This window comes from Microcebus murinus, chromosome 4, assembly GCF_040939455.1.
Source record: "Microcebus murinus isolate Inina chromosome 4, M.murinus_Inina_mat1.0, whole genome shotgun sequence".
NCBI lineage: Eukaryota > Metazoa > Chordata > Mammalia > Primates > Cheirogaleidae > Microcebus > Microcebus murinus.
This window is the reverse complement of record NC_134107.1, coordinates 32,013,818-32,035,366: the sequence shown is the minus strand read 5'-3', so window position 1 is coordinate 32,035,366 and position 21,549 is coordinate 32,013,818. Positions and strand designations below refer to the sequence as shown.

General features: G+C 45.2%; 1 protein-coding gene across 3 annotated transcripts in view; it reads left to right on the top strand.

Annotated features, from left to right (window-relative positions):
• KIAA1549L (KIAA1549 like) overlaps nucleotides 1-21,549 on the top strand; it is a 273,623-nt gene that overhangs the window by 220,817 nt on the left and 31,257 nt on the right. For all 3 annotated transcript variants that reach the window (XM_076002045.1, XM_076002044.1, XM_076002043.1), the window contains 3 exons: nucleotides 1,325-1,506; nucleotides 4,226-4,443; nucleotides 11,696-11,825. In XM_076002045.1, the coding sequence (XP_075858160.1) occupies nucleotides 1,325-1,506; nucleotides 4,226-4,443; nucleotides 11,696-11,825 (530 nt within the window). The remainder of the gene's footprint in view (nucleotides 1-1,324; nucleotides 1,507-4,225; nucleotides 4,444-11,695; nucleotides 11,826-21,549) is intronic.

The window sequence follows — 21,549 nt, the reverse complement described above, 5'->3', positions numbered from 1 at the left end:
GCTGGCTACCGCAGATGGCTTTTACAGCAGTTGTCCAGACGGGAGGGAAGAGTGGCTAGACAAGAGCTGCCCAGCAAAACTGCACTCTAAAAATATATATGTATCTGGTAACACATCTAAATAGAGATTTTCCTCTGTCATTGGCTGCTTGGTGGCCTGCTATTTGCAAATTAGCCCATAGAACTAAAAAAACATTCCAGTTATAGTCCATTGTTAGACTCCGAAGTGTTTTAGCCACATTGTAAAATAATAGTTTACTTGGCTTAATTTGACAAATCTTCTGTGATTATCATAAGTGACAGAATGATACAAACTGTGCGTTTCTCAATAATTTAAATAATATCCCGATCTCTTTAGCAGACAGGAGGAAAGATGAATATTCTTCTATTGCATTCATGTTTTATATAATACCTGTTTTGCTCCAGAATTGTCTGTTGGTTTAGTTGTGTGAACAGACTTAATTTATCTCTTGCTGAGCTGCGCTCAATAAACTGTCATTCTTATAGCTACTTAATGGGAATATGCTTTAAGAACAAGTATATCAGCGAGTTACCGTGGGCCCTGGAACTTCTTCTGTCAGCTTAGTTATGGAAGCTCAAGGCAGCCTCGTGTCTTTTAGCAGCCGCAACAGAGTTATCTGTCAGAGGGGGATTCGTTCACCAGAGCGTAGGTGGAAATCACTCCATTTAATTAGGGAAGGTGTCTGTAGCTTTAAATTAGTTGCTCTGGTGGTAATTTCATAGCTTGCTTTTGTTTTAGACAGGCGAAAGGAACCAAAACCCAAATCACTGGAGAAGCTGCCTTCAGAAGGAAAAAAAAAGTGTCAGCAGCAATGACTGTGACTAGTTGACCAATGAAGACTTGTTACCTTAACGTCGTGTAAAAATTGGTAGCTTTGGTGGCAGAGACTAAAATAAATACTGTTACTCTGATGATCGTGAGATTTAAAAAATAGTTACAAGATTTGGTCAAATTCACTTTTCTCATTTCCAACTCCAACATAGAGAAAAAAGTCACCTTTTAAATGTTTTAAAAAATATGTTTTGTTGTTATTTTGGAAAGAATGGTTTTTAACTGTTTGATTCAAACCTTTCAAATTCTTTCCTACCCATTGACAAGGCAATGGAGGGATAAATAGTTTGAAATCTTAAATATAAAGGAAAACCGCCAGCGGCAGCGAGCCGTTGGCACAGAACCAGGCGCTGTTGTGCCTGAGTCATTTTGAGCAAAGTAATGTCCCTCGGCTGTGGGCGTCACATAAATCCTCCCGTGGCCAAGCGGCTCCCCAGCATCACAAAATCGATGTGTTTGTGTTGTGTTTCAGTGCCAGCAAGTGATGAAGAGGAAGGAGCCGTTCTTTTCGACAGCTCAGGCAAGGCGGCTGCCGAGCCCTTCGACACGTCCTCTGGGTCCGTGCAGGTGATCGCCATAAAACCCACGGCCCTGTCCGTGGTGCCCCCGTCCTCGGACAGGAACCAGGAGTCGTCGGCAGTCCTCAACGGTGAGGTGAGCACCGGGACCCGGAGCCGGAGAGAGTCCGGCCAGCCCTCGGGGCACTCGGACTCCAGACGCTGGGTGATTGTGTCCTGTCACCCAGGGCTGCATGGGCCATCTTAACTCTGCACGTGCCCGGCCTCCGCGGAATGAATCAGGACACAGGTCGCCCAAAATGAGTTTGTGGGGTGATGTTTTCAGAGCATTTTATACCTTCATTAGAAAGCCCAGAGAGAGCTTTTTAAAAACTGTGGTCATGAAGAGAAACATCAGAAGTTCCACTCCCTCAAGCCCTCACACACACAACCTAATGCCTTTCTGGATGACGCTCCTAAACTGTTCATTATGGGATATTGGCTGCAGTGGAGGTGGGAGCAGCTTGAATTAAGAGGAAAGTAGAGAAGATGTTGTCATATGGGCAGGGATGTGGCCCGCTATATAGGCTTTGAAATGACATTTATTCCTTAGAGCAAGCTTGAAACAACCCATCGGCCGCTTCCAGGAGGGTATCAACGGATACCATGGGCCCACTTTCCTAAGAGTCTGAAAGAAACTTGTAACATTCACCAAACAGTGGTGATTTCATCAAAGAAAATTAGACAGATAGATAGATAATAGACAATAGACCATAGATAGATGATTGATAGAGACAGTTTAGAAGGAGAACACGAAGTCAGATAAAGGCTGGGCAGGGTGGCTCACGCCTGTAATCGTAGCATTCTGGGAGCCTGAGGCAGGAGGATCCCTTCAGGTCAGGAGTTCAAAACCAGCCTAAGCAAGAGACAGACCCAGACTCTGCTCAACATAGAAAAAACTAGCCAGTCATGGTGGAGCATGCGCTACCAGGGAGGCTGAGGCAGGAGTATCCCTTGAGCCCAGGAGTTTGAAGTTGCAGTGAGCTATGGTGACGCCACTGCACTCTAGCTGGGGTGACAGAGCGAGGCTCCATCTCAAAAAAAAATAAATAAATAAAGTCAGATAAAAATTATCTGACTTTATCTCCATCTTCTGCAGCAGAATGATCAATGTGTTGAAAATGTCTATGAACCTTTAAGAAAATGCATGCAGAGCCTGCATGTAAATATTTACGTTACACCTGTGCCCAAGCACATGCATATACATTCTCTCTCTCATGGTTTTTCTCTGTTGCTAAGCTGTCAGGCTAGTTATCCAGTTTTTGTACCGTGCTATTGTCACCTGCAACAAGTAGGAGATTTCCAAAGTTTTAAAGTCTTTTTCCCACCGCACCCTAAGGAACGTGCCACAGCGCTGTACAACTGGGTGTTGTCAATGCACAGCAGGGGCTTGTCCTCCTTCCACTATGTGGGCCACTTATGAAAGCATCTACAAGCTGATGCAGGAAGCTCCTCTTGTTTTCTGGGCAGAAAGACTTAGGTGGCCTAAGGACGTGATGGGTTAAAGTTTTTCAACTTTAAAAAATAACTGGCTGTAAACTTACAGAGCAGTTCTATTCCAACCTCTTCATGTTTTAGACCAAGAAACTGAAGTCTGAGGAGTCAAGTGGCTTGCTCAAAGTCACACTGCAGGTTACCGTGACAGCCATGCGGTTCACATTTCCTGACTCCCTGACCAGTGCTCCTTCCCTCTCTTTGACTTACTAAAGTCCATCAGTGAAAAATAGCATTGTTCTTAAAAGAGTATGGACTGTCAAGCCATGCTGCAAGGGTTTGAATTTCAGCTCTTTTACTTACTCTCTGTGTGACCTTAAGCAAGTTAATTCATTTCTCTGTGCCTCAGTATTTCCATCCATAAAATGGGACTGCTGTGAGGGTCAAATTAATATATGTAAAGCACTAAGAATAGTGCCTAGCAGACAATAAGAGCTTTATTATTAATAATAATTGCTGCGATTACTTAGCCAATGAGGAAGGATTAATTGATCATGTACGTCATGCCCTTTGGCTCTGTACTTTGAGAATCTAGATGTCGTCTCAAAACCAGTCGCAGCCACTGAATCTTTTTGGGGGCAGAATTCTGCCACCAAACACACAAGCCCAGTGATTAGAGGCCTCTGAGGTTGACACTAATGCACTGATAACAGCTCTTCATTGGGACCCTCTGCCCAGTTATGGACCGACCCACATAATGGCCACCATACCTGGATCCTCCCATCCCAGCTTAATGACATGAATGTCATAGAGACAGATTCCAAATCCAAGGTACATTCAACTTACTTTTCCCCCAGGCCCATCACCCTGTCACAGGAGAATAAATGAGCATTTTTCTTGTCCAGAAATGGAAGCTTGCTACATTTTGGTAGTTAAAGGAATGAACCTTGCTGGCATTTGGATTGAGAGAGAACCCCAAACTATTCTCTGTAATTTGCTGCCTTGTAGAGCTTGATACAGATTGTTTTATAATTTTCTTCCTTCTTCTCTTATGTGTTAAATGAAGAAAGCATAACTCCAAAGCCATAAATTTTCCTTTTATGAATTACAGGAAATTCTTTTAAAAAATATTTTTAAGAAAACACGATAACAACATGGAAAGTTCAAAAATTTGGGTGTAACATCCTCATCATTTGTTATTTATTTATGGTTTGTGACCCACTGTTTTGGGCTGGTCTTGGAATGGGTCAAAGGTGGATCTGGCTGGCTCAAAGGGGTGACTCCTAGGGTGCCTTTCCCAGGAATTATGACCTTCTGGTGAAACTCTCCCACCTGTCACTTATGCTGGGTCAGACGTGGCCTGAGACTGTCTCTCTCCCCAGGTGAACAAAGCCCTGAAGCAGAAGTCAGACATCGAGCACTATCGGAACAAGCTGCGCCTCAAAGCCAAGAGGAAGGGATATTATGACTTCCCCCCAGTGGAGACAAGCAAGGGTCTGACCGACAGAAAAAAGATGTATGAAAAAGCCCAAAAGGAAATCGAGCATGTTTTGGATCCAGACACAGAACTGTGTGCTCCATTTGCCGAGTCTAAAAACAGGTGCAGTCTCTAAGGGATTGTGCGAGGGTTGCTGTTTCATTGGTGGGATGCAGGCAGAGGATGCCTCAGGCAATGTAGTCCTGGCCCCTTGATTTGACACCTTAGCACTGTGCTCTTTGCAAGCTGCTGATGTGGACCCTGCTGCTCTGTGCAAGCAGGTGCTCCATCCTGAGTCTGCAAGAGAATAAAATTAAAGCCATTAAAAAATCCTTGGGCAAACAGCCATAATTGTCCTTCAGCTTAATGACATTTTCAAACCAGTAGCTTTTTCAGAGCTGGATGAAGATGTAATTATCACCTAGCTAGTGGTGCAACTTCCAGATCAAAGGACATTGTATTTTTCAATTCTTTTAGAGGCCCTTGCATAAAAAATGCATATTTCATGGCTTGCCTTTTCATTCAATCTCAGTAAGTACTTACCAGGCAGCTACTCAGAGCCCCATGCTGGTTCTTCTTGTTCATTCATATATTTGTTCATTTACTTGACATGCATTGCCACCTGCTATGTCTTAGGCACCATTCAAGGTGCTAATACTGTCATGGCCACGTTTGCTTTTTCTCATTCATTCATTCGATTCCAATTCCTTCAATGTTTGATGGTGGGCAAAACAGCTCAATCACTGCTCTTGTGAAACTTAAGGTCTGATGGAAGAGAAAGATAATAACAATAACCACCAAAAGTTCATTGATCACAGGTACGACGGGTGTTTGAAGTGTGAGGTGCTGTAATGGTCTAAAAGCGGGGCCTGGCCTAGCAAGGAAGGGCTAGACCAGGTGGTTGGAATTGGCTTCCGTCCCAGTTCATTTTGTACTGCAGTAGGAGAATACCTGAGACTGTGTAATCTGTAATGTAAAGAAATTTATCTTCTCACAGTTCTGGAGGCTGGGAAGTCCAAGATCAAGGCAGCAGCATCTGGCGAGGGTCTTCTTGCTGCATCACCACATGGCAGAAGGTGAAGGGCAAAGAGAGAGCAAGAGGGGCCCAAATTCACCTTTTATAACTCACCAACACCACCCATGAGGGTGGACCCTTCATGGCCCTATCACCTCCCAAAGGTCCCATCTCCCAGTATCACTAAAGCAGCAAACAACTGTCAACACAAGTTTTGGAGGGGAAAAGCATTCAAACCATAGCAGCATCCTTCCAAGTTCTCTCACTAACAAAGCAGAGTGAGCTCACATACTTGGTAAAAGGGTATATAGGTTAGCAAAGGCAAATATGTCCACCTTTCTTCTTTGCCTACCTGCCTGAAGCATTTTCATGTTTTGCGGCCACCTCTTTCCAATACATGTTTTGCTTAGTAACTTCCCTCTGGCTTTGAGCATGCCACCACTCAGGTCCACCATGGAACCACCGCTGATGATGAGCGGTGGGGCAGTTCCTGGCCTGAGTTGGTATTTATTAAAAGCAAAAATGATGCTGTGACAGACTTGGATTGAAGCCACAAAATCAAGCTGGGAGGTGGGGCTACATTTTATGAATTGGATCAACGTAATTTTTTTTTCAATGAAGAAAAGAGGAAATTCTGAACCAGTGCTTAATTTACCATGCTTCTAATTCAACTTGATTGGTATGACAAGCTATTGATATAAAATCACACCGTGACAGGGTTCACAATGAATGTGTGTCACTGTGTTAATAACTGTCGGAAAAATGAGAAGAAAAGACATGGGTTTTATAGGGAGGCTGGTGGTTTCTTTAGCTTTGGCTTTGTACTTTGTAACTTTCTACTTCAGTGGTCTTCTATAGGCTGGGGTGGGAGCTGTTTTTCCTGGGTTTCCTGCTGACACTCAAAGAAAATGAATCAAAAATAGATCATGTACAAATAAAGGGAACTTTAGCTAGGAAGTTACTTGAGAAACAAAAATTTCAAGGAAGGCTTTTTATGAAAAGAGAATGAACAAAGAATGAACAACACTTGTGTCTGCAGAGATGCGTCTGTACTGCCTACAGTAGGTTCAGACCAGAGTCTCAGGGCCTTTTGATGGCCTGCAGATGCTGTGCTTATGTAGTCAATTCTTAGTAAATATCTACTGAAGAAATGGTTTAATAACTATAAAGCACCAATTTTCTTTTTAATTTTGATCAGTTAAGGGGAAAAGATGGGTAGCCACAAACTAGGGGAGCTGGGAATAGGAATGAAGATAGGATCAGCAAGAGATAGGGAGGGCTAGAATGGGAAAGACTAAGAGAAAAAAAAAGAGAGAGTGACAATATCAGCAAGAAGCTGGGACGTGTTATTCTTGACACATTCTGCTGTAGACTCAGGAGGCTGCTACTGTTTATCTCTTATCACAGCCCAGGGTTACCCGTTAATTGCTGTTCACAGTCCACCTCTCCAGAGGCTCTGGTCTCGGTGACCAAGCCCCACAGCAGAGCACACGTGAGAGAATCACTCTCTCAGCCAGGGGTAGCATCTGTAACCAGCATTTTACCCTTAGACCTAAATCACATCAAATAAAAGACAAAGTTTAGATTCCAAAGGTTGACTCACCACTAAGTCTTTTTTTTTTATTATTTCAGGAAATTATGAGAGTACAACATTTTGGTTACACTTTATATCTTTGCCTCCTCGCCCTAGCAAGGGTTAGAGGCAGGCCCTTCCCCTCCACAATGCCCACTCCGTCCCTCAGTTGTGAGTCTACTCGCCCCCCATTCCCCTAATCCCTGGAGAGCACCACCACCATGTGAGCACCATAGTGCGTTATCCAAAGTGAGGTGACTACTAAGTCTTTTAAAAGAGTTTCCACAGCTCTTTTTTTTTTTTTTTAAATCAGAAGAATGCCCCATTTTTATGTTATAAGCTCCCACCCAGAGGCCTGAAGTCTGTATATAACTGAGGCAGATGCTGTCACCAGGCTCAAGTCTAAGCCCCTGGCCCTCACCACGCCAGTGCGCGATGTGAGGGCTTTTGTCAGCAGCCTGTCGGTTACACTGTTGTAATAACTACACTTTCTAGTTTCTGTGACTTAACGTCTGGGGCCTTGCTGACCCCAGAGAGAGGGCCCCTCCCAGGGCAACCCAATGGCAGTAAACCTGCAAACACACCTTTCATATGCAGAGCAACCCGTCCCTGCTTGCTTTACACAGGCTCGCAGGGCTCTCTCGTGCTGCGCTGCTGTTATCCACCTGCCCTGGTCACCCAGGCTGGGTACCAGCCAACTGGGGACGGCCCCTGTGCCCCGGGAGGCTGCCACAGTTACTCAAACTAGCCCATCCTAAGCCTGCTTGCTGTCGCTTCCCACAGAAACCACAATAAAGGCTCTTGCCAGGTTTTCTCCTCACTCCCTCTGCCTCCCCAGTAGACCCTGGTGCTTGCCTGTGGAGCCCCACTGTGGCGTAGCCTGTCCCCTCCTCTTGGGATTTGCGACTGGAGCAAGCTGTCTCGTCAATTGCAGTCATCCCCTGGGCCGTTGGCCTCGCCATTTGTGAATAATAATAAAAACCTACATGTTGAAACCACTGTCTCCCACACTCCTCCAGTGGGTTTGAGCCCCAGATGCCCAAACGCTCTTCTGCTCCATATCTTACCTTTATTGATTTCCTTCCTTTGCCTCTCTCTTTTCCCCACTGGTGCTGGTGCTTTCCAGAACCATCTCCCAAATAAACCACTTGCACTCAAATCATCATAGAGCCTGCTTCTGGGGAACCCAACCTAAGGCAGTAACGTACACAGTGGCTCCGATGGAAGCTGGGCCACTGCCTCCTTCCTGGAGGCTCCAGGCCATCTCTATAGAACCCCAGGGTTCCATAGAACATAATTTGAGAACTACTTTCTTAAACTATACTGGAATTAAAAAGCCCCTAAGAAATTCAATTAAAACTCATCATTATACATCCAACAGTATTTTCAAAGGTTAAAAACTACTTCTTAAATTTGCATGTTTCAAAATGTATTCACTTTTTAAAAAATATAGCAAAATGCTGCAAGAAATGAATATACCACATGGAACTCTGTTTTAGTAAAATAAGTGATTTCTCTACCTGAGGGGCTAATTTATTTCTAAGCACATGCTCACACACCTGGCACACATGGGCGGTCTGGTCAGTTGAGATCCATATTGAACAGTAACCTTTAACCTGCGTATCATACTGGAACATTGTCTTTGAAGAGAAGGAGACAGGTATATACTCCAGAGTCTAAGTTCTCACCCACGTCCCTGGTTCTTGAAAGGGCTTACCCAGTCTTACTGCTGTATTTCTGATACAAAATAACCTACTTAAATGTCAGTCGCTAATCCTAGTATTTACTCCTCACCACCCTTATTAGTAAATCTTTCTAAATGGGCTAATTGGCAATCTCAGGACGGTTGCGAAGTTTGCTTTTTCAAAAAATGATTTGTAATTAGGTCAAGGATGCGAATTCTTTGGGGTCTGCCTTAAAGTACGAATCACTCTAAATAGATTCTGTCTCACAAGCTGTCTGAGGTTGTGCTCCTTTCCTAAAGGAAGCTTCTAATTGCAGATAAGTACAGACCACAGTTTATAATATTAGGTTGTAAGCTCCTGTGTTAGAATTAGTGAGGATTCTTTGGTTTGCAAATGATAGAAATCTAGCACAAACTGGTTAAATAAAAGGGAAATGTATCATTGAGCATTATTGAAAGGTCAAGACTTCAGCATGGCTGGATCCAGGGGGTCATACAATGCTTCCTATATTAGATCTCTCCTCACTCTTTGCTGACCCTATTTTTAGGCAGGCTCATACCTCATGGTGGCAAAGTGGCTGCCAGCAACTCCAGGCTTATAGTCCATCTTCTGAGAAACTTCAGTGCCAAGAAAATGCCTCTTTCCTAGTTGCCATTGCAAAAGCCCTGAGACATGGTCTCATGGGACCCACTCAGCTCATGTGACAAATCACTGTGGCCATGGGCTATGATGCTGGGATTGGTCCAGCCTGAGTCACATGCTTACCTCTACAGAAAAGTAGCCTCCAAGGACTATCATGATGCTCTCACCAAAAGAAGGTTATCGTGGGTACCAGGCAAGCAGAGATGACATACTCTAAACAGGTATAAGCTCCTCATGGTGAGTGAGGATAACTAATGTCTGTTTTATTCCCAAGACTGATTGCAAGGGTCATGCTTTGCCTTGCAGTTCTAGACTGTGTGTGCCGTAATGCTGTGTCTAACATATTGTGTGTTCGTGAGAAAGTATGTATGCCTGCCAGGTTTCTGGCTTCTGAACACGTAGTTGCCGGGAATAAATATTAATAATGCAGCCTCTTCACCCTCAGCCTGTGAATAGCTAGGATGTTAAAACTGAGACGTAAAATGGGTGGCGTATGGGGAGTACTCTGAAGATAGTTGGTCTAGGAATGCAAATTATTTACAGAGACTTACTGCTGGATGCGAGGGAAGTGTTGCCCCTTTGTCATTCTGCGGGATCCTATGGAAGTCACCTGTCCCCACTGGGCTTCACTCCCTACAGGTAAAAATTGCCTCTTGTAGAAGAAAAAAAGCATAACCACAATCCTCACCATGTTGCTGCTGCTTTCCCACTCTTTGAGAAGATTCCTCTAATGACAAGTGAAAATGAGACAGGGGTGACACATGTGTGAATCTTCTAGCAATAGCTGAGCAAAGCCTCTGAACATGCCATTCCCTGGGCCTTGGATGCTCGGTGCCCTGGTCAACACTGTAGCTGGCCCCATTCGGACTTGGCTGAATTGTCGTCTCCCCAGTGAGGCCTTCCCTGACCATCCTACCTAAAATTGCCCCCATCCTAGTCACTCTGTCACAGCTCCTTGTTTTTCTTAGTAGCACTTACCACTCTGAAATTACCATGTTAATTGTCTGTCTCCCTCATTAGGATGTAAACCGTAGGAGAGCAGGGCCGATCTGTTCACTGTGGATGTTCATCACAGCAGGTGCTCAGGAAATGATGGATGGATGGATGGATGGGTGGACAGATGAGTAGATGAATGGATGGATGGGTGGGTGAATGAACGGGTAGATGAATGGATGGATGGGTGGGTTGACAGTTGAGTAGATGAATGGATGGATGGGTGGGTGGATGAATGGATGGATGGGTGGGTTGACAGATGAATAGATGAATGGATGAATGGGTGGGTGGGTGAATGGATGGATAGATGGGTGGACAGATGAGTAGATGAATGGATGGATGGGTGTGTGGATGAATGGATGGATATCTGGGTGGACAGATGAGTAGATGAATGGATGGATGGGTGGGTGGATGAATGGATGGATAGATGGGTGGACAGATGAGTAGATGAATGGATGGATGGGTGTGTGGATGAATGGATGGATATCTGGGTGGACAGATGAGTAGATGAACGGATGGATGGGTGGGTGGATGAATGGATAGATGGGTGGGTGGACAGATGGATGAGCCCCAAATTGCCTCTAGGTTTATGGCCTCTTAGCCCAGAAGGGAATCCACTGTGGTAATGGTAGGAAAAAGATCTATCAACAGTCATAGGATGGGCACAGTGGCTTATGCCTATAATCCTAGCACTCTGGGAGGCCGAGGCAGGTGGATTGCTCAAGGTCAGGAGTTCGAAACCAGCCTGAACAAGAGCAAGACCCCGTCTTTACTAAAAATATAAATTAATTGACCAACTAAAAATACATATACAAAAAATTAGCCAGGCATGGTGGCACGTGCCTGTAGTCCCAGCTACTTGGGAGGCTGAGGCAGTAGGATCCCTTGAGCCCAGGAGTTTGAGGTTGCTGTGAGTGAGGCTGACGCCACGGCACTCACTCTAGCCTGGACAACAAAGTGAAACTGTGTCTCAAAAAAAAAAAAAACACAAAAATAAACAGTCACAATATTAAGCAGCCCACTAGCTGCAGGGTTTGTTAACACATCATAGAATCCTGCGTGTGAAATCAGAAAGATTAAAAGGAACAGGAGGCTGCTGAGTCAACCAAGTCAACAAATTCAAGTTTGTTCCCTCAGCATTAGCTGTCCTAGAGGGTCAAGGGAGAACCCCTGGCCTTGCCGTCAGCAGAATTTTCAATGAGGTTGCACGTTGCAATTGATTGTAGTTACCTAGTTTCCGAATGAAAGAACACTTACAGTTCAGCCAGATGACGACAGCATCTGGGGAAAAAAAATCTTTATTTCACTCTTTCTACAGCCTCTGATAGCTGGGGAACAAATACCATCAGTTCTGAGATTTGCGAGGCAAATCCGAACCCTTCATTGGCTGCCTGTAGTTTGGATCAGTGGAGAATTCCATCTGTCAGGGCATTTGCTGCATCATAACAGTTGTTGAATTTTCTTCAGGCAACAGATGAAGAACTCTGTCTACCGAAGCCGGCAGTCCCTGAACAGCCCGAGCCCCGGGGAGACCGAGATGGACCTTCTAGTGACTCGGGAGCGACCCCGGCGTGGGATCCGTAACAGCGGATACGATGTAAGTCTCTGGTGGGCTGGGGTGAATGCAAGCTTTACTTTCCCCTGAACGCCAAGGGATTAGAGCATCCCATAATGTTTCAGTTTACTGTATATTTGTAGAATTTTAAAATGCACTAAAATGTTTCCTATTTTTTATTACCTCTTCTGCAAAGTATAAGACTCCTTGGAATGTGTCAGAGCAACAAATTATTGCTGAAAGGATGACGATTTCTGAATTGTACCATTTTATGAATAGTACATTATTGACCTTAAACTCCATGGATATTGTAAATGTCCTTAATTTTTTCCCCCTCTGTCCTTAGAAACTCAGTAGAAACCATGGCCGTGGGTTAGAACTCATTTGAACATGGGCTTCTTTTAATCCATAGCCATGTTGAAAAGTTGGATTTGTTCCTGATTTCATAACTCCTCAATATGCCATGGAAACAATGAGATGTCCAACAGAGCGATTTGATGATTTCATGTGACAAAGCACATGCTTATGTTCAGTGATGTGTCCAACCTGCAAAAATTCTTCTAATGCCATCAGACTTCCCCAGATGATGAGCTGCAATCTGGTGCCTCCTATCAAGTTGTATATATCCTGTGACTTGTACTTGCACCCATGAGCTCAGGTGAATGACACTGTGCTGAGATTTTCAATAATGCGTCACCCTGCCCCAGAATTTCAAATGGTCTTGAATATACTCCTAGGTTTGTGACAACTATTTCTTTCCCATTCCCCTAAAATGTTTCTTTAATGACAGATAAATCTTCTGTGACATGGGTTATAATTCACATAAAACTGCATAAACTTTTGTTATAATTTGAAAAGCTATAGTTTGAAAATTACACTTGATTTCTTAAATATATCATGCTAATATGAAAGCAAGAATATTTCTTTGCTCTCAGGATCAGTCGCTGTTTGCCACAAAAGCTTAAAATGGGATTTTTTTTTTAATGGTCCCATTAAAAACAGAAATATTCTACCTAATTTGAATTTCTAATTATCTGCCTTACATCAAAGCTTGGTGTTTGTGTTGGTAATGATATCAACCTTTATCTTTTGTTTCTTTTTCCTTTTTGCATAAAACAGTTTGGTAGTTATTTGTATAAAATTCCAAATACTTTGGGCAAATCTTCTATTTTTCTGCTAGGTTAAATTATCCAATGTTAAATTTTTTCTCCTCATAAAAAATATTCCTTATACCAAATTCATGCATCAATTTGATAATCAACCAGTGATTAAAAATAGGGCATTTGAAGATTCCAAATAATCCCTGTCCATCAACAGTGAACATTCTTCTTGGAGGCTTGCTTAGTATGGGGAACTTTTTCTTTTGCTCAGGCACTTGAGATATGATAGATTCTTAATTTATTTCAAGACTGGTATTAATAGGTTTCCTGTGAGATTCTACACAAAGACACTTCTGCAGTTGTGAGGAAATGGGCCAGAGATTTCCCTGTTTATCTTAAAAAGAACATTGCAGATTTATTTTTAACTACAGTCACACGACTCGCAGTACTCAATACCTGTGGAATGTTGTGCTAGTACATTACCTAGAACAAGAGAAGGAGAGAGATAACGTTTGAAAGGGGATTTCTCAGTCCTCAGAGACATGTGTAAATATTCCAAGTGCAGATTACTTCAGAGGAGGCCTGCTTCATCCTAGCAGATTTCTTTAAAATAGACATTTCTTTGAAAAGTGCATGTGATCTCAAGAAACATAAGTATAAGCTTCCTTAAGAGAAAATGATCACCTAAGGAACAATTTCAAGAATGTAGACTGTTGACTGCAAGAATGAAATTGCCCATATTCTCCTCTTGTGCTTTTTATGCCAATCATATGAGAAGTAGCTAACATTTATTACAGCAAACTATAGATCAAGTCAAACTAAGAACCAAATCAGACTCAATTCCCTATTCTAGTCTTTTTATATGTATTATCTAATTGAATTTGCATGGTTGCCTGTCAGCTAGATGCTCTCATCACGCCCATTGGTATGCATGAGGAAACTGAGGCACAGAGCACTTATGTATGATAATTTGTCTGCCCAGCTCCAGAGCCCATCCCCTGACCACCATGAGATATGGCTTCTGTGTTCATCGCTATATAACATAATCTGTGTCCTTTATTTCTGAACCTCTGGAAGAGGCTAGATGTCAGGGCCCACAAAGATTCTTACACGGATCACTCACACAAGTAAAAAACAGACCAGCAAATAAAGTAGGGGAAAAAAAAGTGAGTCATCATTTTAAACAACACATTCGTTTTCTGAGCTCCTGGTTTTCCAAAAATGCCAGGGCACTCCTGGCAAAACAATCCACTAGCCCAGCAGTGAGCCAGTCATTCAGCTGGAAACATGTCATCCTTCCCACTGGGTCTGGGGATCTTGAAGCCAGGCCAAAATATCCGGTCCCTTCTGCCAGGTTAGGGAAGCTTGACATGGTAGAAATAAAAGCATTAGGAGATTGATTTAATTTTGAATTTTTCAGAAGTTAACTAGAGTCCCAAAGGAAAAGCCTGCTTGAAAAAAATAAATGAATAAACATATAAGTAAGCAAACAAACACATGCTACACAGGCGAATCTTAGCACCAGGACTGATGCCAGTCTGGATTGTTTCAAAATTTTCCCATAGAGCAGTCGGTATTAGGGCCTACAGAAGAGAGACTGTTAGCTCCAAGGGGTTTGGTATCACTGTGTTTTGTAGCAACAATTCTCAACCTCTTGGTCATCCTACCAGCTAAGGGATGCAGTATACTTGCGGCAGTAATTTGGCAGTAATTGTCTAGGAGGATGCGCTGTTGTTAGAAAATGCATTATCTTCTTTCCTCCCCTCCCTCTGCTCTTCCTCATTCTTTCTCACCCTGTCACCCAGGCTAGAGTGCAGTCGCGTGATCATATCTTACTGTAACTTTGAATTCCTGAGCTCAAGTGATCTTCTCAGCCCTGCCTGATCATTCCTGAAAGGCCAGATTGGTATTGAAATTAATTCCTCCCAATGCATAAAGCAAAACAGGTAGAAAAGAAAATATCAGCCTAAAATGCAGAAGCAAAAATATGTCTATTTCAAAGTATGTTTAAAATTCCATTTTCTGAATGAAAGTCCTGTAGAAAATAATGAGGCAGTGAGAAAAAGAAAATAAAATTTTGCAAATCTGATTCTTAGGCAGAATAAAGACCTAAGTGATTTTTCCTCTCTCAGCCTAAATTATTTACCCTAGTATGTGAATAGCAATCAGCCCTTGCTTCCAGAGGGCAAGTTATAATCAAATCATTCCCCAGAAATAAAAATGCACCTGTTCAACCTTGATCTGTTTTGGAAGTTTAAAAATCTGTGACAGGAATGGGGTCAGCTATGTGCCTTGGCTGCCTTGGATTGTTTGAATGATAACTTTGAAAATGAGTATGACCTTTCAGAAGCAGAGACCTCTGCAAGCTACTTCCCTCACATTTCTCTCCTGTACCTTGTGTAAAGTTCCTCATGCTGGAGGTGCATGGTGAGCATTCCTTCTAGTCCCGATGGGCTCAGACCCTAAAAACATGAGCAGTGGGTTTGCAAATAGCAAGAAGGATAGTTGATCCACTGATGCATCTCAGAAGAGGCACTCACAAGTCTTCAGCTCTCAGCCCAGATTTCTTTGGGGAAATGTGTTGAAATGTCATTGAAAACAAGATGAACTAGATGTAACTGAAAAGTTACATGTCAATTTACAAAAGGGGAGTATCAGGCACGGTCCAGCTACAGAAAAGAGAAAACATCGAGCTGTTTTAAACAGACAAAAGAAAAAATGACTGTGAGGAATTAGGTGCTCACAAAATCATCCGAGGGCTGGAGGAGTGTTCCAGGAAAGGTTCCTAGAACCAAACCACAGGGCTGGTCTCATCCACAGCCTTAGCCTCATGGACAGCCCGGACACATCACAGGGAATGCACGCTGCAAAGAGATTGCCGTGTGCCTGTCCACCGTCTACACCACAGGTACCGGGTAAAAGTGGGATGAGAGGAGAATTACCAGGCAGAGCCATACTCAGGAAGCATTTGGGGCAGATAGTGGAGAAAAGTCTACAGCAAAGGGGGAAATGGACTCATCTCCCGGAGCACAGACCTCAGCAGCCCGCGCAAGGCCTGAGTGCGTGGTATCGTGTGTAAGCGGGTGTTTCTCTGGCCTCCTGGCTGACAGTGTGGCCAGCTCTCTTTGTTTCAGGTGAGCAGTGATCGTGGGAAGGAGACCAAGGAATTAAAACTGTTGTCTTGATGGGTTCTACTTGCAGGGGAATGAAATATGATCTGGAAATTTCCTGACTGCCTGCAATAGCTTATAGCAAGTCTGGGGCCTTCTAGGTAAATTTGTAATCCTGTTATTAGTGGAAATAATATCTCCTGCTCACCCACCACTCCCACCCCTCCCCAGCACCTCACAGCTTTGGCTTAATAGTCAGAGACCAAAGCAAAGCCCAGGAATGTCCTGGTGCTGCCTCGTGTCAGTTAAGGGTACAACCAGCTCCTGGCCTCACTGGGAAGCAGTTGGTTGGATTCGGGGATTTTGTCCTTTACTCTAGAACCTGCTTGTTCCCCTTGAATTGGGTGTTCTTGTGTTGACCCCATGACCATCACCACATTAGCATCCCACCTAGAACTTTCTTCCATCATCAGCCACCTCAGCCTTTAATTTATTTCTCCCATCTCTGCCAGCTCATGGGAACTGTAATAACCCTGATTTGATATGTTATTTCGAGTTACTTTACGGTGCATTGTATTTTAACAGGCTTCTAATCCAAGGGAAATATCTGATAATGAGGAGTCGGGCTCCTTGGGACAACCTGAGGCAAAGAGGTGGGAGGTGTTTGGTGGTGAAGGGGGTAGAGTCCAGATCTCACCAGGCAGGAGACAGACAGCTTCCTTCTGCTAGGAGTGCTCAGTGCTGTCTGCCTGCTCGTTCTCTCTGGTCCCCTGTGCCTTGCACCCTGCCTGCTCCTACTCTTGGTACCTGACACCCATCGCTGTTCCACTCCAACTCTGAGAGCTCTTAACCTTTTGACCTCAGGTAGCCACTCATTGCAGTCCAGGGTCCCCAGCGTGCTCTAGGTATAAACACCTGTCCAGGAAGGGCAGGAAGCAGTTTTGGGCAGAGTTAAGAGTTAGGATATAGTACAGATACTACAAGGCTGAAGCTGACCCCACGGGGAGCTCTGAAGTTCAGATGGCCCTGCAGAGTTGTCCCGAGTTTGGCAAAGCAGCTGGGCTTTTGTACTGTAGTATGGACCAGCCATTGGGTGGTCCTAACTTGGGTGAGGCTGCTCTTTTTAGCCAAGGGCAATTCCCAGCAAGAACTGACATCTGAGGGCTGGTGGCTGGCAGCCTCCCCAGCAGCCAGGGGACTCTGTCTTCCAGTCCCGAGCAGCATGGCTCCGAGCCCACTAGTTCCTTGCAATCCCGTGCTCCTTGGCCCACCTCTGACCCCCAAACCCTGCAGGAGCCAGAGGCCAGTGGACAAATGAGAACACCCTTGGGAGTGGCTGTCCCTTTCATGTCCTCTGCAAACATTCACTGAGTGCAGTGGAACCATTGCAGCAAATGTGCAAGTTAAGGTAAGCTGATTCAACAACATGGGCCCTGAAAGAAAAAGGAAAAAAACAATAATTTAAATAAAGCTTAAAAAAATGACTTTTACATATGTTCTGTTCATACTATACATTTCAGATTAAATCTTTCTTTTCCCCTATTATTCTATAAGGATGTATACACAAGGCCATATGTGCTGTGCTACGTGGATGATTTAAGGCTGCCATCCCCAACCTCCGGGCCTCAGACCAGTACCGGCCCGGCCCCGTGGCCTGTTAAGAACCGGGCTGCAGAGCAGGAGGTGAGCAGCGGATGACTGAGCAAAGCTTCATCTGTATTTATAGCCACTCGCATCTCTGCCTGAGCTCTGACTGGTGCCAGATCAGTGAGGGGCATCAGATTCTCACAGGAGCCTGAACCTTACTGTAAACTGCACATGTGAGGGACCTAAGTTGCACGCTCCTTATGAGAATCTAATGCCTGATGGTCTGAGGTGGAGCTGAGGCGGTGATGCTAGTGCTGGGGAGCAGCTGCAAATACAGATCATCATTAGCAGAGAGGTTTGACTGCACAGTAAATGCAATGTGCTTGAATCAGCCCAAAACTATCCCCCTGCCCCCAGGTCCGTGGAAAAATTGTCTTCCATGAAACCAGTCCCTGGTGCCAGAAAGGTTGGGGACTACTGATTTAAGGGATTTTTGAGGGTTTTACTCTACGTGATTTTTACCTTCCTGCTGGCACTGGCCTCTAAGCCCCACATGTGAGCCCTCTGTGCCTACCTGTGTGAGGCTCTGTGCGGAAGGGAAAGACGTATTCATTCTAGCGTGTACCCCAGGGGATTACAGACTCCTGGAGGGGAAAGGTAGAGGCACAAGCAGCATGCAGTGGCAATGAACTTGGTGGGAGAAGGGAGTCCTGCAGAAGGTCTGTTCTTTCCTCTCTGTCCTATAGCTGCTGCCTGGTCGAGTCCCCATTACTCACTGCCACTGTAGCTGCCAGCCAGCTGCCTGGGGAATCCTCCTAAAACACTCAGCCTTGTTTCAAATCCTCCAGGAGCTTCCACAGCTTTGGGGATAAGACTCAGACTCTAAGCTCCCAACTCAGGACTCATCTGCTCTGCCGGTCCTGGGCATCCCCTTCTAGCTGGTGTGTCACTCCTTAACCCACCCCCTTGGCTCCAGCCCAAATGCCTTCCCCGAACGTGTCAAGTGGGTTCACTTCTCTGTGTCTTTGTACGTGCTCGTCACGCTGCCTGGAACACCCCTTCCCGCCTGCTCCATCCATGCCAAGGCTCCTCAGCCTCCTTGCTGTTGCCACGTGGGGCTGCAGAGTCCTTTGTATGGGGGATGTTTAGCAGCAACCCTGGCCTCTACCCGTGAGCTGCCAGAAGCCCCTCCCAGTTGTGACAACTTAAAAATGTCTCCAGACATTGGCAAATGTCCCTGCGGGGGAAGACCCACTCCAGTTGAGAACCACCTGCCAAGGCGATGTTCTCAGAGCTCGGTTGGAACGTTCCCTCCCGCGGCACCTTCCCCAGCCTCCATGTCTGACTCGGACGCCTGTCCTTTGTGTTCCAGTAGCTCCCAGTACTCCCCCCAATCAAAGCCCTTGCCCTTGGCTTCCATTTGTTGGTTTACTTACATTATTTCCCCATTCAACCCCTCAAGGACAGGCATCCTGTTTTATTATATTTATCCTTGAAACCTCAGCACTCGGAATAGGAGCTGGCACGTCGTAGATGCAGTGTCTCTATTTGTTGGGCAAATGAACAAACAAGTGTGTCAACAGAAGAGGTGACTCCTGAGCTGAGTACTTGAAAAACTGGGGCATGCTGATAGCTCTGAGCCATATGAACGTTGGATTCGACTATCAGAACTGTAGACAAATGTACATTACTGTTTGGACTTTGGTCTAAATGGTGGTTATCGGTTAAAAGGCTTCGCCTAAAAGTAACAGAAAACCCAACTTAAGTCAAACAGGCTTAAAACATAAAGGGACTGTGTCATTTACAGTAAATCCAGGCGTGGTTTGGCGGGGGCCCAGCCCGTTCCTCTGCGTTGTGCAGCGCTGTGGTCCCTTGGCTTCATGTGCATTGGTTCTGTGCACAACTTGGCTCTCTCTGCTAAGAAATAGCTGCAGCGGCCCCAGGCCTCACACCTGACATCTGCGCTGAGCAGTGCCAGAGAGAATTCCTGTCTTCCCAGCCTTGAAGCAAGGTTTGTAAGTTGTACTCTGACTGAGCCCCCGCAGGTCAAGTGCGTGCCCCGTTATCAATCACGGCAGCAGACGAGAGTGGTGGGGAGCGGTGGCGGGTCAGTGACACTGATTTACTTAACACTCAGGCCTCATCGATGGAGCTGGCGCAGGATTGGTCCCGCTCAGACGCTCTGGCTAAGTCCCAGGGCGAGGCCACTACAGTACCCACTGCTTGAGGAACACTGTGGCTGGACTTGTTAAGGAGCAAGCCCAGCATACTCCTGCGTGTGGCTCTTCCCTGCAGGCTCAGCCTCTCATCTTGGGTTGCTCTCCATAAAGGGAGAGGTCACCGTGGTGTCGCAGCAACGACTCCTCGCTGTGGGCTCGGGAAGTCCAAGCTACAGTTAGAGGTTTGTGTTTTGGAGGCAGACAAAGTGACAGATAGGGGTTTTGTGCCTCTGTCCGGTTTTTGTCAAGAGCTGAAAGAGCAGACTTGAGCCGAGGGTGGGGAGAGCCTGTTCCGTTATGGAACAGTGCTGACTCACAGGACAGAGCCTCCCAGTCTCCCCGCTGCCTGCAGCGCCAGCTCTGCTAAGAAGATGAGAAAAAGCAGGTGATGATTCACCTCGAAAGCAAAAAGCAAATTAGCACCGCATAGGGGAGAGCCATGCTTAATAGGTTTACTTTCAGGTTGATGTTTTTAAAGGTATTTTTAATTGGTTGATGGTGGCTTATATATTGTTCTCACGGGCAGTACCATGCAGGGCTGTGCTCACAGCCTCTAGGGCTGGGCAGCGTGCTAGCTGCACGGATTTGGGTTGTGTACTTCTCCTGTTTGCACTTTAGATTCCTTGCCTGCAAAATGGGGATACGAATGCACCTACCTTATAGAGTTGTGAGAATGAAATGAGTTATGCAAAGCATGTAGAAAACAGGCAGTGAACATTTGCTATTACAGCTGGCCAACGGATTCCATGAGAGAGAGGGCAATACTCTTTTTTGTCTTTCTTTTCCATTCTAGCACTTTAAACATCTCAGAACTGCTCTGAATTATGTGACACACCAGAGAGAGGATTGTACCCCTCCAAGGGTGCCTTTCTCCAGCATAACGGGACTGGAGCTGGGCTTTGCAAAGGGTGCCCAAGACCTTTCCCCCATGGCCTTAGCACAAGGCCATGCTTCCAGAGGTGACCTCTGAGGTCACACTGTCCCAAACACAGGGTAGGCCCGTGGTCGTAACTCAAGGTAAATGGGATCCTGTGACTTCCCAGTGATTGATACAGTCCATGGAGAGCAGCGGGTTATGAGGGAGAAACACAGAAGGTTGGAGCTGGCTCCTGAGACTCCTGCTACAGGAGGAAGACACTTTGCTTTGGGAACAGTGAGAGAACATTGAAGCACCTACTTTTGACTGTCCTATCTTCAGAGTCTCAGTGTGATTATGGTTCACTCTTTGGAAGATTAAAAAAAAAAAAAGAGGATGTCCCTCCTTGCTTAGAAGTCTACGAGAGACCCTGTAATGTCTTTTCTGCTCACCTGAAACACAGAAATAGCATGCTATCTTCATAGCTGCATAGCCTTGGAGTAATTGTGGGCCAACCATTGGAAGGCTATCCGAATGAAATTTGAAATTTTGCTGAGTATTTTTTTAAAGAATTCCATTTGCACACCTTTGCAGAAGAGAAGTCATCAAACCATTATTTCAACACCACCACCACCACCACCACCACCACCACCACCCCACATGTACTGACAGGTACCAGTCTCACTTTATCTTTACAGAAGCTTTGAGATGCCAGGTCAGTAGGAAATTGCTGCAGAGGTCTCTCTGCTCCTGTACATACCGTGGTCTTCTCCCCACATGGTGAAGTGAGAACTCCCTGATACTTGGTTTCTAGAAGCAACTTTCTAAACATGTCTCTGCTTCCTCAGTGACAGGCAGGACTTGCAATGGGACTGCGACAGCCAGAGCAGGCAT